Raw genomic sequence first — 15,115 nt, 5'->3', positions numbered from 1 at the left:
TTAATTAGTTTCCACATGCCATAATGGTGTGCTCATTAGATTGCGATCTTGCTAGAGAGGCTAGAAACCAAACCAATACACAATCTTCTTGCAAGATTTGATGTAAGCAGAAAGGTTTTGTTTGTAAATTTGCTATTATTTTAGAGAGGGAAGCACTTTCTCGTCTTAAACTCCCAGTCCGGTCATATATCTTATGGCGTATTGGGAAGGGGATAGGGAGACGTCTTTTCATCTTGTACAGCACCTATCCTTGACTGGGGCTTCTCAGGTACTGCTGCAAATACAAGTAATGAGAACATTCAGTGTGCTCAGAAATATTGCTTTCCTTTGTGTGTATGTACGTGTTACCTCCTGAATTAGAAGCAGTGTAGCCATTTTCAAATGATGCAGTAGACAGCTTAATTGGCTCTGCGTTTTCACAGTGCCGATTAGCTCACCTGCAGTGCCTTGCTAGTGGGCCCTGTTGCTTTTGGTTCATTCAGCAGTAGCTGCAATTCGAGTAAGCTGATGTCTGGCACAGTACGTTTGAAGGACAGACATGCATTATGAGTCTGATGCCCTCTAACCCCACTATTAACATTAAAGGGTATATATTGTGGATTTAAATTTTTTTCATTTACACACAAGTTGGAATGTTGTTATAGCTGTGATGGTCCAGGAAATGTGTGCGCGCCACGGATTTTTTTTGTGATATCTTTTACTAGTCCAACTATATAGTTGAGGAGACCTGTTGGACAAGTTTTTGGACATCAAGTGCCCTTCCTCATGTTACTTACATTTTACCTCTAAGCCATGAGAAGTGGTTGGCTATGAAATTTATACCTTTGTACTGACTGTTCTCTCTTTCCTTTCTTCTAGTCAAGTGGATTATCGAGCCAAGCTCTGGGCTTGTAACTTCTGTTTTCAGAGAAACCAGGTAGGTTGGAAAAATGCCTTGTTCTTTCATTTATCTTATTACCAGCTCCCTTCTTACCTCAGTGTATTTAACTGAAAGCTTCACTTAGTGACGGATGTGAAAATAAGCGAACGTTTTTCGTAACCAGATTCTCCTCCTTGGCCTCTTCCTTAGTGTGTTTCAATCAGCACTGTGCTAATGAGCATGGTGGATAAAATATTCAAGTCTAGGCACATCTTTAGGTCAGTTTAGCCAGCGTGCAAGCTGTATGCGGCAGATATGAAGCTGGTTTTGTGCCATGTGTTTGGCATGGTCCATATGTATGATGTGAGGACAGGGCACATTGTCTTCTGTTCTTCCTGAATAGGAAATTTCTGTGCTGGAAGTGGACATCTTGCCATCAGAAACATTACATCATATGACTATCTAGTCTCATCTGATAAGTAGGTGGCGCATAAAACTTTCATCCGAATCGAATTGTACTTCATAGCTTTCTACCCGCTGCTGCCTACCATTGCCATCCATTCATAGTGAAACAGCTGTGCCATAAATGCCTTTATTCAGCTAAAAATGTTTGTCACAGTACCAGCAAATAAGTGATTCAACTGTAGGTATTTGAATTAAACACTTTCCCCTATTTTTATCTCACACGTCATAACCATCGTAATGCAGAAGATGCCTTTGTAATTGTACATATAATTGGCAGTTAAATTCCTTACCCTAATGCTCTGTTGTTTTTTTCAGTTTCCTCCTGCATATGCAGGCATATCTGAGGTGAATCAGCCAGCAGAACTTATGCCTCAGTTTTCCACCATCGACTACATTGTTCAGGTAAATTGAGAATGGTCAGGTCTGAAGTTCTCAGGGAACATTTAAAATGTACATGTATGCTGAAAGATGTGTTTTAATTACGATGATGTGACTGAATTGTTTCCATGAATACAGTGCATTTGGTTAATTAAGGAGAATTTAATATCCCTCTTAGTTGTCTGATCTCTTGGTTACACAATGTATTTCTATCTGGTTAGCTTAAATTAGGTTCTTGTAATTTGTGTATTCATTTTAAGGTGAAGCCTGGAGAGGGGAAATTATATTGCCTTAATGGTCCCCTCCTTGGTATTTGATTTTAATTAAGAGAGAAGCTGTGTTGTGAAACTTGTGGTTACCTGCCAACCTACTGACTTCAGTAGGTGTCTCCGATGACTTCAGATTAAGTCACAAGAGAGATAAAGCCTAATAGGGCTTGCTTTGCTTGCTTTGTGTCTTGTTCTTGGTACTTCCAATTATGTTAAAAGTAGCCTGTCTTTAGCTGACCCTGCAGCAGAGTACTGAGGCTCTAGAGGAATTCTGTGATAGCTCAGAAAGCTGGCATTTTATTTTGCAGAGTCCTAACCCTGTGCATTTTTCTTTTGCAAGACTTAAGGATTTCCTTATTGTTATAGAAATATTTTTACCATATTTACAAAAGTCTGAAATCCTTTTGTTTTGTGATAGCTCCCAGCTAAAGGAGGGGTGCAGAATGTGTCACTTGAGTACATACAGACCCACTAAACCTATTTCTTTCTGCATCAGCGGGGTCCTCAGACACCGCTCATCTTCCTTTATGTAGTTGACACGTGTTTGGAAGAGGAGGACTTGCAGGCACTGAAGGAATCCCTGCAGATGTCCTTGAGCCTATTGCACCCAGATGCTCTGGTGGGGCTGATCACTTTCGGCAGAATGGTCCAGGTTCATGAGTTGAGCTGCGAAGGGATTTCCAAAAGCTATGTGTTCAGGGGGACCAAAGATCTGACAGCTAAGCAGATACAGGTATGTTCTATGCTCCTTTTCTGCTCTTAATACAGTGGGTAGCTCCAGTTAAGTGTTTTTACACTTCATGTCCAACCCTGAGCTAGTAGAGAGCAGAGGAGAGATGGTTCAGTGGTAAGGGCTCTGCATGTGTGCTATTTTTTCCCTCTCCCTTCACCTCTCCTGAAGCTGTTGAAGTGACTGTCTACCTCAGTGTTTGGGAGAACTGGTACCAATTACTCTCTAGGTACCACTGTAACACACATGTTACAATAGGTTATTAACCTTGCAGTGATTTGTGTTTAAGTTTCTACCATACCCCCACACTTCCTGTGTGATCTTGAGCAGCACACTTAGCTTTTTTGAGCTGTCAGTCAAATGGACATAATAGCAATACTCTACCTCATAGAGCTGTGTGAGGAAAAACGCCTTAATAGCTGCAAATCATGCAGATACTGCACAGATGGGAGCCAACTATGTACCTGTGGTAGATGGATAAGTGGTAAATAGGTTTGATGTTTCAGTAATAAGTTCTTTGCCGCTCTGTGCCTTGTGTTCTGTAGGATATGTTGGGTCTTACAAGGCCAGCTGTCCCTGTTCAGCAGGGAAGACCTCTTCAACCTCAGGAACAGCCAGTTATTTCAAGCAGGTAAGTCTCTACAAAGCACTATATACAAGAAGGATAGAAGAGGGCAGGTGCCTGATATTCAGTATCATCTATTTCCCAAAAGGAACCCTTGTAAAATGGCTTGGATTGCACTATTTAATTGTAGTGACTTATTCAAAACTGTAACTTTGATTGTTGAGATGTGTCTATAAGGTTTATTAGAGCAGTGGACAGTCTATAGGATTTTTGGAGTGCCTTCTTCTGTATTATCTTTTGAAAAGCAAGATGGACATAGTCCTTAGTATCTGATGCAAGTTAAATGCATTGATACAGTTTTTGTAAGCAAAGCAGATGCTTCTTCTCCAAGCTGTATAACCTCATAAAAACCCTTTTCAACTCTTTCAGGTTTCTGCAGCCTATACACAAGATTGACATGAACCTGACAGATCTGCTCGGGGAGTTGCAAAGGGACCCATGGCCAGTGACTCAGGGAAAGAGACCCTTGCGATCGACTGGAGTAGCTCTATCGATTGCTGTTGGTTTATTGGAGGTAATCCCAGTTTCACTGTCCATTTGAGAGATAAGCAGGGATGGCCGATGCATCTTGGAATCTGAGCCAGATGCCACGTAGAGCTCATAAGGGGTTAACGTGTGGCTCCTGGGCCACTGCTCCTTGCTCTGGCTGCAGTAGCATCCAGGACCTTAGGGTGCCCCTTCCCCCCCAGCTTCTGCTGACCCACCACTGATCCCTAAACATCTGTGCAAGCAGCCTCCTGCACCCCCACTTACTCACCCAGGCATGCTGAACTGGGTGCTCACTCCCTGGTTTTGAAGCCAGAGCATTTCACACAATGGCCAACCAGTTTCCCATCAGTGACAATTTGGAATGGTTTGATTGTTGTGTGCCCCAGACATTCAAGGAGTTCAGAAGCTTTTTACAAATGTTAACTTCTGACTTCCATGTGTATCAGAGCTGGGTGCTATTATACACCAGTTTCATTGAATAGTCTGAGGCATAGCAAGGAAGATGGGAACAGATGTGGTTGGGTTCATGCTGTAAAAATATGAATTGGACCTACCCTGTGTTTTCAAATTGATCAGGGTGCAGCAACCCCCATTGTTTTAGTTTAAAAAAGTCAATATTTATTTATTAAGGAAGTGCCTGGAGGCTCCATCAGGATCAGTGTGGTAGGTGCTATAGAGGAGGATAGACACAGGTTTTGAGTATAGTGGAAATATTGCTCTCATTTAATCTGAACATCTGTTAAGAAAGCTTTCATTTTATTTTAGGGCACATTTCCAAACACAGGGGCCAGAATAATGTTGTTTACAGGTGGTCCACCCACACAAGGACCTGGCATGGTAGTAGGAGATGAACTGAAAACCCCCATTCGTTCCTGGCATGACATAGAGAAGGATAATGCACGGTTCATGAAAAAGGCCACAAAGGTAGGTAGTGCTCTCTTCCAAAGGGAAGATTTCGTTCTTGCTGAACAAGCAATATCTTGGACCTTCCAGCAGGCTGAACATAATCAGTTTAATGGCAAGACATCTTTTGAGCTTTAGGATGTATGTGGTAACATCATCATGGGTTTGCCAGCTCAGGGCTCTGTCTCTAGGGAACCAATACTATTTCCAGGTCTCTGTTTAGTGAGCTTTACCTTTATGCTGCTCACCGCTTCCTGAGTGACAGTCATCAATAAGTATATTCTAGTTCTTTATCGCAGTGGCTCCTGAACTCCCAGACATGTACTTGAGCCTCCCTGAAATGTACAGATGAGGTTTCCATCAGCCAGCTGCTGAAGTAAAAATGTACAGCTGAGCTCTTGCTTTGCTAACTCAAATAGAAGTTTAAATCAGCCTTAGTCTGTTTCTGGTCAGTACAGTCCTGTCTCTCTCTAGGGATCAGAAAGTATTTTAGCAACCCTTTCTCAGAGAGTAGAAGGGTGGAAGGCTTGTCTTTCAGCTTCAAAGAGTATCTGAACTTGTCTTTTGTCCAGAATTCAAGAGAAATTATGTGTCTCCCCCTGAGAAACACTCTTTGAATGCCTCCATGGTTTTCTTGACAGTAGATAAGTGATATGTTTTACACTGAGTATTCCTATAGTAAATACGCCTTGCACTTGAGAAATAGTGGAGTGACAGATGACTTCTTGACTAACCCACCAGGGACTGCCAGAACTAAGAGATGAGTGTGAGCAGAAGAGCCTTAACAATTCATATTCTCTGAGTTCTGGCATGGAGGGGGACTTGTAACAAGCATACGCTAGTAAACATCCTTGAAGTTAAAAGTAGGCTCTGATGGAATGCTCTTTGCCTGTAATGGTTCTGGTATTTGGTATTTTTAGGGCATGGCATACCATTATTAAAACAGAAAAAGCTTTTTGTCACTAAAATGGGTAAATTCCTGTATCAGACCTAGCTATAGGACAAGGAAATTCTGTCGGAGTGTTTTTAAATAGTAAGCTGTCTTCCTCTACAGCATTATGAGACTCTGGCTAATCGCACTGCAGCCAATGGTCACTGCATTGATATTTACGCTTGCGCTCTTGATCAAACTGGCCTTCTGGAGATGAAGTGTTGTACAAACCTCACTGGGTAAGTTTGCAGTGAAGAAACAATGTAATGGACCCACACCTCTTGGGATGTGATATCAAAGGTCTGATGGAGAACAGATGTTTCTGGCTTCTAAACATCAGTGGTCTGATGTTGCCTCCACTGAATTCAGTGACAAAGCTTCCCCTTCACTTCAGTATCTTAAAATCATGGCCCAGAGCAGCTTGTATAGGATGAATTGGGATGTTGTCAGTAGCAAATCAAATGACCTATTTTGAGAAGGCTGTTTTAATGCTGTAACTGGCAGCTAAATGCTGTATGATGGTATCTTTTGCAGACACCTTACGTTTTGCTCAGGTTTTGCACATATGTTTCCTGAAAGAAGAGTAGGACAGTGGTAGCCACAGAGTTGCACCTTGAGCAGTGTGTTTGAGCAAAGCCTTTAAGTATCTGTTAACTCTGTACAGTAGTCTACAACATAGAATAATAAGAGAACAGATGAGATTGATTATGACAGCTGGAACCTTCCATTGCTAGGGCCTAGATTGATTTGGGTCTCTGTGGATGCTTGGTTTCTCTAAGTCAAGAGTCAGGGAAAAGAGTTTCCTTTTGGTGTTAATTAACTCCCTCACTGGCAGCCTATATGGAGAAGCCACCTTCTCTAGAGAGACTGCATGGGGAGTCTTAGGGGTGGTGTCTGTCTCTAGTCTTCCAGTTGAGATCTATTGAATATGTTGGCTGATCTGTCTGGATCCAGAGTGCTTTCAGTAGAGAACCTTCACATCTAGAATTCCTTTTCCTCTTTCAGCGTAATAGAGTATGGGGTGGTTTGACTTTTGATCTGTGCTGTGAGGGCCCCCCACTTGTGCAGGCTTTTTTCTGAGGAGGTGGATGGAATAGATGAGGAGGATTCAGCAGGAGCAAGAGAAGGAAAGATGATGTTTGGGGGTAAGTGTAGTCACCATGAGAGCTGACCTGAGCAGGGTGTGGGACCCAGGGCAAATCAGCTCATGCGGGGCCCCGTCTCCGCTCCACCTCGGACCCAAAAAAGCTGCCACGGCCATCGGTGTCGGCGGTGAGGGGGGCAGGTGTAGTGAGCGGCTGGATGAGGAGCTGGCAGCGCAGAGTTGCTGCAGCTGCTCTGCCCAGCTCTGCGGGGCCCCCAAAGCGTGGGGCCTGGGGCAGTTGCCCCAGTTCCCCCCTGAGGTGGCCCTGGTCACCATTATTGCATCTAAAGAGTTAATGAGAGGTTGATTTACTATCTGCATCAGAAAGCAACTGATAGATGGAGCTACCCTTCCTGCCCTAGAAATGGTCTGTCCCAGTGAAGCACACAGACTGACCTTATTGCCATGCTGTCTTATGCTGCTTTTTTTGTGTGGATAAAACAAGGACTCCAGAGCTGCCAGTCCAGTCCTTTCTGCAATACTAAATGTGCTTGTCATTTTATGTTAACACCAAGCTTCCACATATATAAACTTGTCCCTGGTATGCGTAGAATTGCATCATCTTACTGTTAGTTCTTGCTTTGAAAGGCTATGCAAGTTTTTTACAGCTGTTTTCTTCAGGGTATTTTTTGTGTGATGAGGGAGGAGCTGGGGGATTGGGGAGGGGGGGAGAAGTGATCTAGTTAGTTGCTGTTTTAATTCCCTTATTTGTCACTTTCCCTTCCCAGGGGTCACATGGTGATGGGAGACTCCTTCAACACTTCTCTCTTCAAGCAGACATTCCAGCGAGTTTTCAGCAAAGATTTCAATGGGGAATTTCGAATGGCATTTGGTGCCTCTCTAGACGTGAAGGTGAGACATTTGGTCAGACACAGCAGAATGTTCACTGAGAATTAATTTGTTAAATAGCTGGGGGAAATGAGATGCTTTCGAGCTCAACATTTGCAGCACAGTATTTTAGTATTTTAGTGAGGTTTTTTTAATAAGTTTCCTGTGGCCCTTTCTTGATGGCAGATGCCACTGAAGAGACAGGGAGAGTGTGTATGGCAGTGCATGGGTATTTGAGTTGAAAGGGCTCCTGGGAGGAATTTTGAGATGCTTGACAGCTAAGGATCTGACCCAAGGTCTCAGTCCCACAAACTGTTCCATACAGGCAGATTGCTGCATGTGGTGCTGAGCCCATGGACTTGAGGTACACTGGGCCCTACTGGCTGCTAGAAGGAAGAAAGGAGTATTCCTTCTTGGATCCTATCTTTAAGTGTATTGAGTAACAAAAGGCCTGGCCTCCACTGCTCTTCTTCCATCTCTGCTTTCGTTTTTCAAATGTTTTCACCGGGAGTAGCTTTGATGCCTTCCCATGCTATTGCTCATAGATTTTTAGTAGCAGCAGCAAGAAGAAATCGGTCAGATTCTTGTAATTTAGAATGATAAGGGGTAGGTTAGAATGTTTTTTCCTAAATGTTTAAACTTTGCAGAAATGAACAACTACCCTTTCTGCTCACATTTGGCAAGGTGTATTTTATATTTGCCATTGGGAATTGTGGGTTTCATGGTACAGATTATGTAAATGACAGGTTTCCAAACTGTTATCACTGTATGGATCTCAATAAAAACCATATGCATTACATATGGTTTCCCATTTGCAGTTACACAATGTCCCTGTAGCAATTGCAGCAATAGCAGATATGAGAAAGTCTTGGATGCCTGTCTTTCAAAGTGACTTAACCAACTAGAGAAGAAAAACCCACAATCCGTCAGCTTTCTGCACTGCAGTTAGGAAACCTGCTTTTCAGTCTTTTTCTGATTAAACTTGAGTAGCTGTTTTCTTTTTTTTTTTTTTTTTCTTCTGATGCTTCACATTCAGTGTTTGGTTTCATTTTCAAAGTTTTGATTTGATTTTAGACTTCAAGGGAGCTGAAGATTGGAGGGGCTATTGGACCATGCATCTCTCTAAATGCTAAAGGGCCGTGTGTCTCTGAAAATGTAAGTCTGACACCAGTATTCTTTTTGGTTAAAGAAGCTGATGAACAGAGCTGGGATTTTGGCTAGCTCTGGTCTGACAGCAGTGCGAGGTGCTGTTGAGTAGGAGAGACTGGTGGGGGAGTGTGGTGGGATTCAGTGAGATTAAGGAAATTGGACACACTGTGGAGGAAATGCATTTCATCTCTGAGTGATTTGGGGGCTTTCCAGCTGGGCTGCCATACTGTATCCCACTGATGGCTAAATGATACAGAAGGAGCATTGGAAAGGGCAGACAATTCTGGCTTTATCTGCTGGTTAATAAAGTTTACTTATTTTTTAAAGTTTGTTCTGGCCCCTTAGCTTGTATCTAGAAGGTACTGGATCCAAGAGTCATGTGACTCGACTTACCTTTCAGCCACAACTCAAAATGCACTTAACTTATCCAGTCCTAGAGATAAAAAATAGCTACTTTTTTTTTAATTCTCTTCAGGAACTTGGTATTGGAGGAACTTGCCAGTGGAAAATTTGTAGCCTGGATCCCAACACAACCCTTGCTATTTATTTTGAAGTGGTGAATCAGGTCAGTCTAGTTTTTTGCTCATTCCTTTATACACAAATGCATAATGTTACTTATAGCAGCTTAATAGATCCAGGAAGAGAGATTATGATTCTTCTGAGTGAGGCTATCAAGTAATAAACTTTCTGGGTAAAAAATATATTCACACAGATTATAATGTTTCTTTCAGAAGTTTAATATTTTTATTTTGCATGATAACTATACTCCACTCTGTCTTCTGTTCCTTCCCTATCATATTGCTCAGACCTGTCTTCTTCAAAATGCTGTTTTTCCAGTAATATAGAGAGGATAAACTACTTCCATCCTTTTATTGGCCAGCTGATGCAGAGTCTGGTGAAGTGTCTAACTAACCTAGCAGTCTTGAACTAATTGTCCTGGGCAGTTTTTCTCCCAGTTGTACTTGGATTCAAGCTTGACATGCACTGCGTTTTTGCTTTTGTGTTTTTTCTAATTCTGGGCACTCTAAACTGCTTACGGTAGTAACTCGGAGTTTTTCTGTTTTGCAGCACAATGCGCCAATACCTCAGGGTGGCAGAGGTGCTGTGCAGTTTGTCACTCAGTATCAACACTCCAGCACGCAGAAGCGCATCCGAGTTACCACGATAGCCAGAAAGTAAGCTCCCTATCTCAATCCATACTTCACTGGTTTTGGATGGTATACACTTTACCACAGTTTGTGTTTCTGAATTTTTCCAGCACCATAATCTATGTGCTTTGGATACAGGGAGCTTTACATATATAGCAGGGCTTGCTTTTGTTTTCAATAAAGATTAAGGCACATAGCACTGACTTCCATTATGCTTTAGTTGGGCAGATGCACAGAATCAGCTCCAGCATATAGAAGCTGCATTTGACCAGGAAGCTGCTGCTGTACTAATGGCACGACTGGGAGTCTACAGAGCAGAAACAGAAGAGGGACCAGATGTATTGAGGTGGCTGGACAGACAGCTGATCAGACTGGTAGGTGTGATGGGCTATAGTTGACTAAGTTTTTGGATGTCATAAAAATTGGGGGCTAGAAATTTAACATGGCTGTTGAGTTTAATATACTTTATGCAAACTGTGATCAGGGCTCCACAGAGTCCACTCTGACCAACCCAGACTTGGGAGAAACGCTGCCAGGCCTAAGGTCAGGGAGGACTGGTTAGAGAGCTTCTGGAGGGGCTGGACGTGTTCAGATCAGCAGGTCCAGATGCTCTCCACCCCAAGGTATTGAGGGAATTGGCAGGGGTTATTGCGGGGCCCTTGGCACAGCTTTATGAGCACTCGTGGTGCTCTGGCCAGCTGGCAGATGACTGGAAGAAAGCCAATGTGGTCGCCATCTTCAAAAAAGGGAAGAGGGAGGACCCAGGCAACTATAGACCCATTAGACTTACTTCAATCCTGGGGAAACTCTTTGAGAAGATCATCAAGGAGCACATCTGTGCTGGGCCAGCAGCAGGGATGATGCTCAAGGGCAACCAGCACGGTTTCATTAGGGGAAGGTCATGTCAGACCAACCTGATTGCCTTCTATGATCAGGTCACAAAAGCATTGGACGCAGGTGTTGTGGTGGACGTAGTCTTTCTGGACTTCAGCAAGGCCTTTGACACTGTCTCCCACCCCGTTCTCATAAAAAAACGAGGTGACTGTGGCATTGATACCTACAGTTAGATGGATTGCAAATTGGCTGAAGGGTTGTACACAGAGGGTAGTGGTGGACGGGTCTTTTCCCACCTGGAGGGAAGTGGGCAGTGGAGTCCCCCAGGGCTCAGTCCTTGGGCCTGCACTGTTCAATTTTTTTATTAGTGACTTGGATGACGGGGTAAAAAGCAGCCTGTTTAAATTTGCTGATGATACCAAGATTTGGGGTGAGGTGGGCACGCTAGTAGGGAAGGACAGATTACAGCAGGACCTGAACAGGTTACAGGGGTGGGCTAACAAAAATAGGATGGGTTTCAGTACTGACAAGTGCAGGGTGCTGCACTTGGGCAGTAGGAACCAGCAGCACACTTATAAGCTAGGAAACTTCCTACTCGAGAGCACAGTGGCAGAAAGAGATCTTGGAGTTATTATGATTCCAAGATGAACATGGGCTGACAATGTGAGGTCACGGTCAGTAGGGCTAACCGTACCTTGTTGTGCATCCACAGATGCATCTCAAGCAGAGCCAAGGAGGTGATCCTCCCCCTCTATGCGACACCGGTTAGGCCGCAGCTGGTGTACTGTGTTCAGTTCTGGGCGCCGCACTTCAGGAGGGATGTGGACAGCATTGAGAGGGTCCAGAGGAGGGCCACCCATATGATCTGGGGACAGCAGGGCAGATCCTACAAAGAGAGGCTACGGGACCTTAACCTGTTCAGCCTTTGCAAGAGAAGGCTGAGGGGGGACCTGGTGGCTGCCTATAAACTCACCAGGGGGGACCAGCAGGGTTTGGGAGAGACCCTGTTCCCCCTAACGCCCCCCAGGGTAACAAGGAATAACGGTCACAAATTGCTAGAGAGTAGGTTTAGACTAGACATCCGAAGGCACTGCTTCACAGTCAGGGCAGCTAGGATCTGGAACCATCTTCCAAGGGAAGTGGTGATGGCTCCTACCCTGGGGGTCTGTAAGAGGAGGCTTGACGTCTACCTGGCTGGGGTCATTTGAGCCCGGTTTTCTCTCCTGCCTAGGGCAGTGGGTTGGACTTGAGGATCTACAAGTTCCCTTCTGACCCTACTTCTATAAATCAACCCCTTCCTCAAGAACATACATTTTCATGTATAAACAATTTGTTTCTTGTCTTTATAGTTGAAAAGAAATCTCTAAAAGTCATGAATCTGTACAAACTGCTTCAGTGCTGTTGCCCCTGAGTCTGCAAACAGCTTGAAGTTATAACTCTGACATGGGAGTGGCTTCTTTTCATCTCGGTTGTCTAAATTAGAAATCTAATGACACTTTAAACATCAACTTCTACTATTTTGCTACGGATCATTTTTGCAGAAGCATCTAACATGCAATTCTCATACTCCCCCGAAACTGCCTGTCATTTTTCTATAGGCACCAGATATCCCAGCCACTTCAATCTCTGCTTTTACCCCAATGGCTTCTGGGGTGCAGCTTTCTGATGTTTGTTAAATTCTGCTCCACATCAGATAAATAGTAACTTGAACACCAAAACAAGGACAGGATGCTGTTTTAAATATGGCATACATGCATATTTAAACCAGTGCGCCCGCCCCCCTGGCAGGGCATGAGGCCTGGCTGCCACCGGCAGGAGGTGGCAGCTGGAGCAGAGCGCAGACCCTGACTTCCTCCCCATCCCCACCCCACAGGCAGCACAGCCAGAGCAGAGCCTGTGGTTGGGCTGGGGAGAGGGGAGGATGTGTGGGCTGCCTGTGGCTGGCTCTGGGCTCCCCACGCTGCTGCCCTCCCGCCAGGGGCTCTCTGGCCCAGGAGGCAGGACCCAGCACAGGAGGGTGCGCTGTGCCACCATGGCTGCCAAGGTCAGGCATCCCTTGCCTGTCTGGCAGCAGTGGGGGTGTAACTCTGGGCCACCGCTGTGCCTCATCTTGGTGCCGTGGCAGTGTGGTGCTCCCTTTCACACTGGGACCCAGATCTCTGTTTATCATGACTGCATCTGCCAAAGTTGTGATCCCATTTGGGGTTGTGACCCACAGCTTGGGAACTGCTAGTTTAAACTGTCAGTGTTTCTCGTGGGCAGTTAAGTTTTCCAGTCTGCTACTGTATCAAAACTAAGGAGCATTATTTCAGAACACAGAGTCAGTGTTTCATAGTGTACAAGGTACCTTGGCCTTAGTGAAGCATACATGTTATATTAAAAAGCATTATATGTTCTTGAAAGCATGTTTTTTTTTCTTTGGTTAGTTTGTACTTGGCTTTGTGCAAAGCTGTTGATGCTTGTTTACACGTTGAAGTTTAAATTAGTGGTAACTGAATTCACTTCCCGCAACAAAGTCACTAAACAGGTGTTTTAATACTGTCAGGTGTATTACCTCTCTTTATTTATTTCCTATTTTGTTTCCTTTGGTAAAATTTGTATATAAGAAGAATTAATGCTAATAATAAAAAAGAGGTTGACTGTGTGTGTTCCTACCAACAGTGTCAGAAGTTTGGACAATACAACAAGGATGATCCAAATTCTTTCAGATTATCGGATTCATTTTCCCTGTATCCCCAGGTATGAGCTTCACTTCTTGCAGACTTGTCTCTTCCCATGAAAGAGACAAATCAGGGTAGAAATGTCAATAAAATGCATCATTTGTGGTTATCTGAGATTAGCGAGGTGAGGAACGGAGGCTTTTTAAACTTGTTATGGTGTATGTCATTTCCTTGGTGCTTACAAGTAAAATATGTAAATGACTGATACATGGAAACCTTGGAAGCACGAACCAGAAGAAAGACCTTGGCAATAACTTGGTGTACAGGCAGACAGTAGTTGTGATTAGAGGGGTTGGAAAAATCCATTGAAGTTCCTCTTTGTGTTCATCTTTTACACATAGTTTATGTTCCATTTGCGGCGATCTCCATTCCTTCAAGTATTTAATAACAGCCCAGATGAATCTTCCTATTACCGCCATCACTTTGCCCGACAAGATTTGACCCAGTCTCTCATCATGATCCAGCCCATTCTTTATTCCTATTCTTTCTATGGACCACCTGAGGTAAGCCATTGTAACAAGGTGTGGAACAAGCCATATCATTGTCTTGCCAGTCATTGAAGCAACACTTTTATAAAAAATGTTCCAGCTTCTTATTTGGGTAATGTAGAAAAAAATTAGATTTATAAATAGTAAACATACATTCATAAATACTAATTTAATTTTAAATTCCCTTTAATTTTTTAAAGGTACATACTTAAGGGAAATTAAAATGAAAAGCTTAAGTTATCAAGTAATAGTCATAAACTCAATAGTCTTTAGATGAGACACTGCCCATCATTTAACATTTCCTGCCTCTGGGGAATAACTTTTTTACATATGGTAGAATCCAGATACTTTTCAAGGTTAGGTTTCTAACTCCCCTGGCAAATCTGAGAGCTTGTGGACTTAGATGAGCATATATCTAGCCATAACAAATAGCTGCATGGGACTTCTGTTGTACTCCAGATGTTTGCTGTGGTTTTTATTTCAAAGGGCACTACTCCAGTCAACTGCATAAAACTGCTGATAATCTCCATCTGATCGGAGAAGTGTAAAAGTTGCAGCAAACAGCTGTGTGCCTCATACTTAATTCAACAACCTGCTGCAAACTAAGTGGGTTGCAAACCAGGTGCCATTGTATTTTATTTTTTGGAAGATTATCTAGTTTGCATTTCATTCTCTGATGCTTGTTCTCTAGGCTGGCCAGCTCTCTTCTGCATCATCATTGAACAGCAATCTATTTCACCAAATGTTGAAAGTTAGTTTCACCCTGAGGGCTTCATGGTGACTGATTTTTTTTTAAATGTTTTTTATCTTTCCCAGCCTGTGCTCTTGGACAGCAGCAGCATTCTCGCTGACAGAATTCTGTTGATGGATACTTTCTTCCAGATTGTTATCTACCTTGGTGAGGTAAAGTGCAAACACTCTTTGTCTTGCTCTCTTACTCAGACCATTCCTGTGTGTTGTACAAACAGCTTCTTGCTTAGTTTGAATCAGTGCATTGGTTTTCAAACTGTTCTGTGGAACCCTGGGCTTGCATGATCGGTCATCAGGGGATCCAGAGAGATTTCATAGATTTCATAGACATTAGGGCTGGAAGGGACCTCGGAAGATCATCGAGTCCAGCCCCCTGCCTGAAGGGCAGGAAGTCAGCTGGGGTCA

General features: G+C 43.6%; 1 protein-coding gene across 1 annotated transcript in view; it reads left to right on the top strand.

The window, feature by feature from the left end:
• The window catches only part of SEC23B (SEC23 homolog B, COPII coat complex component), a 34,770-nt gene that overhangs the window by 4,496 nt on the left and 15,159 nt on the right, over window positions 1-15,115 (top strand). Inside the window, exons 3-17 of the mRNA XM_006259547.4 lie at window positions 859-916; window positions 1,640-1,726; window positions 2,468-2,704; window positions 3,247-3,332; window positions 3,696-3,840; window positions 4,581-4,739; window positions 5,773-5,888; window positions 7,522-7,645; window positions 8,696-8,776; window positions 9,246-9,335; window positions 9,839-9,945; window positions 10,139-10,292; window positions 13,414-13,491; window positions 13,814-13,975; window positions 14,777-14,863. Coding sequence (XP_006259609.1) covers window positions 859-916; window positions 1,640-1,726; window positions 2,468-2,704; window positions 3,247-3,332; window positions 3,696-3,840; window positions 4,581-4,739; window positions 5,773-5,888; window positions 7,522-7,645; window positions 8,696-8,776; window positions 9,246-9,335; window positions 9,839-9,945; window positions 10,139-10,292; window positions 13,414-13,491; window positions 13,814-13,975; window positions 14,777-14,863 — 1,771 coding nt within the window. The remainder of the gene's footprint in view (window positions 1-858; window positions 917-1,639; window positions 1,727-2,467; window positions 2,705-3,246; window positions 3,333-3,695; window positions 3,841-4,580; window positions 4,740-5,772; window positions 5,889-7,521; window positions 7,646-8,695; window positions 8,777-9,245; window positions 9,336-9,838; window positions 9,946-10,138; window positions 10,293-13,413; window positions 13,492-13,813; window positions 13,976-14,776; window positions 14,864-15,115) is intronic.

Source organism: Alligator mississippiensis, chromosome 1, assembly GCF_030867095.1.
Source record: "Alligator mississippiensis isolate rAllMis1 chromosome 1, rAllMis1, whole genome shotgun sequence".
Lineage (NCBI taxonomy): Eukaryota > Metazoa > Chordata > Crocodylia > Alligatoridae > Alligator > Alligator mississippiensis.
Note: the sequence above shows the minus strand (reverse complement) of the source record. Positions and strands in the feature narration are given on the sequence as shown.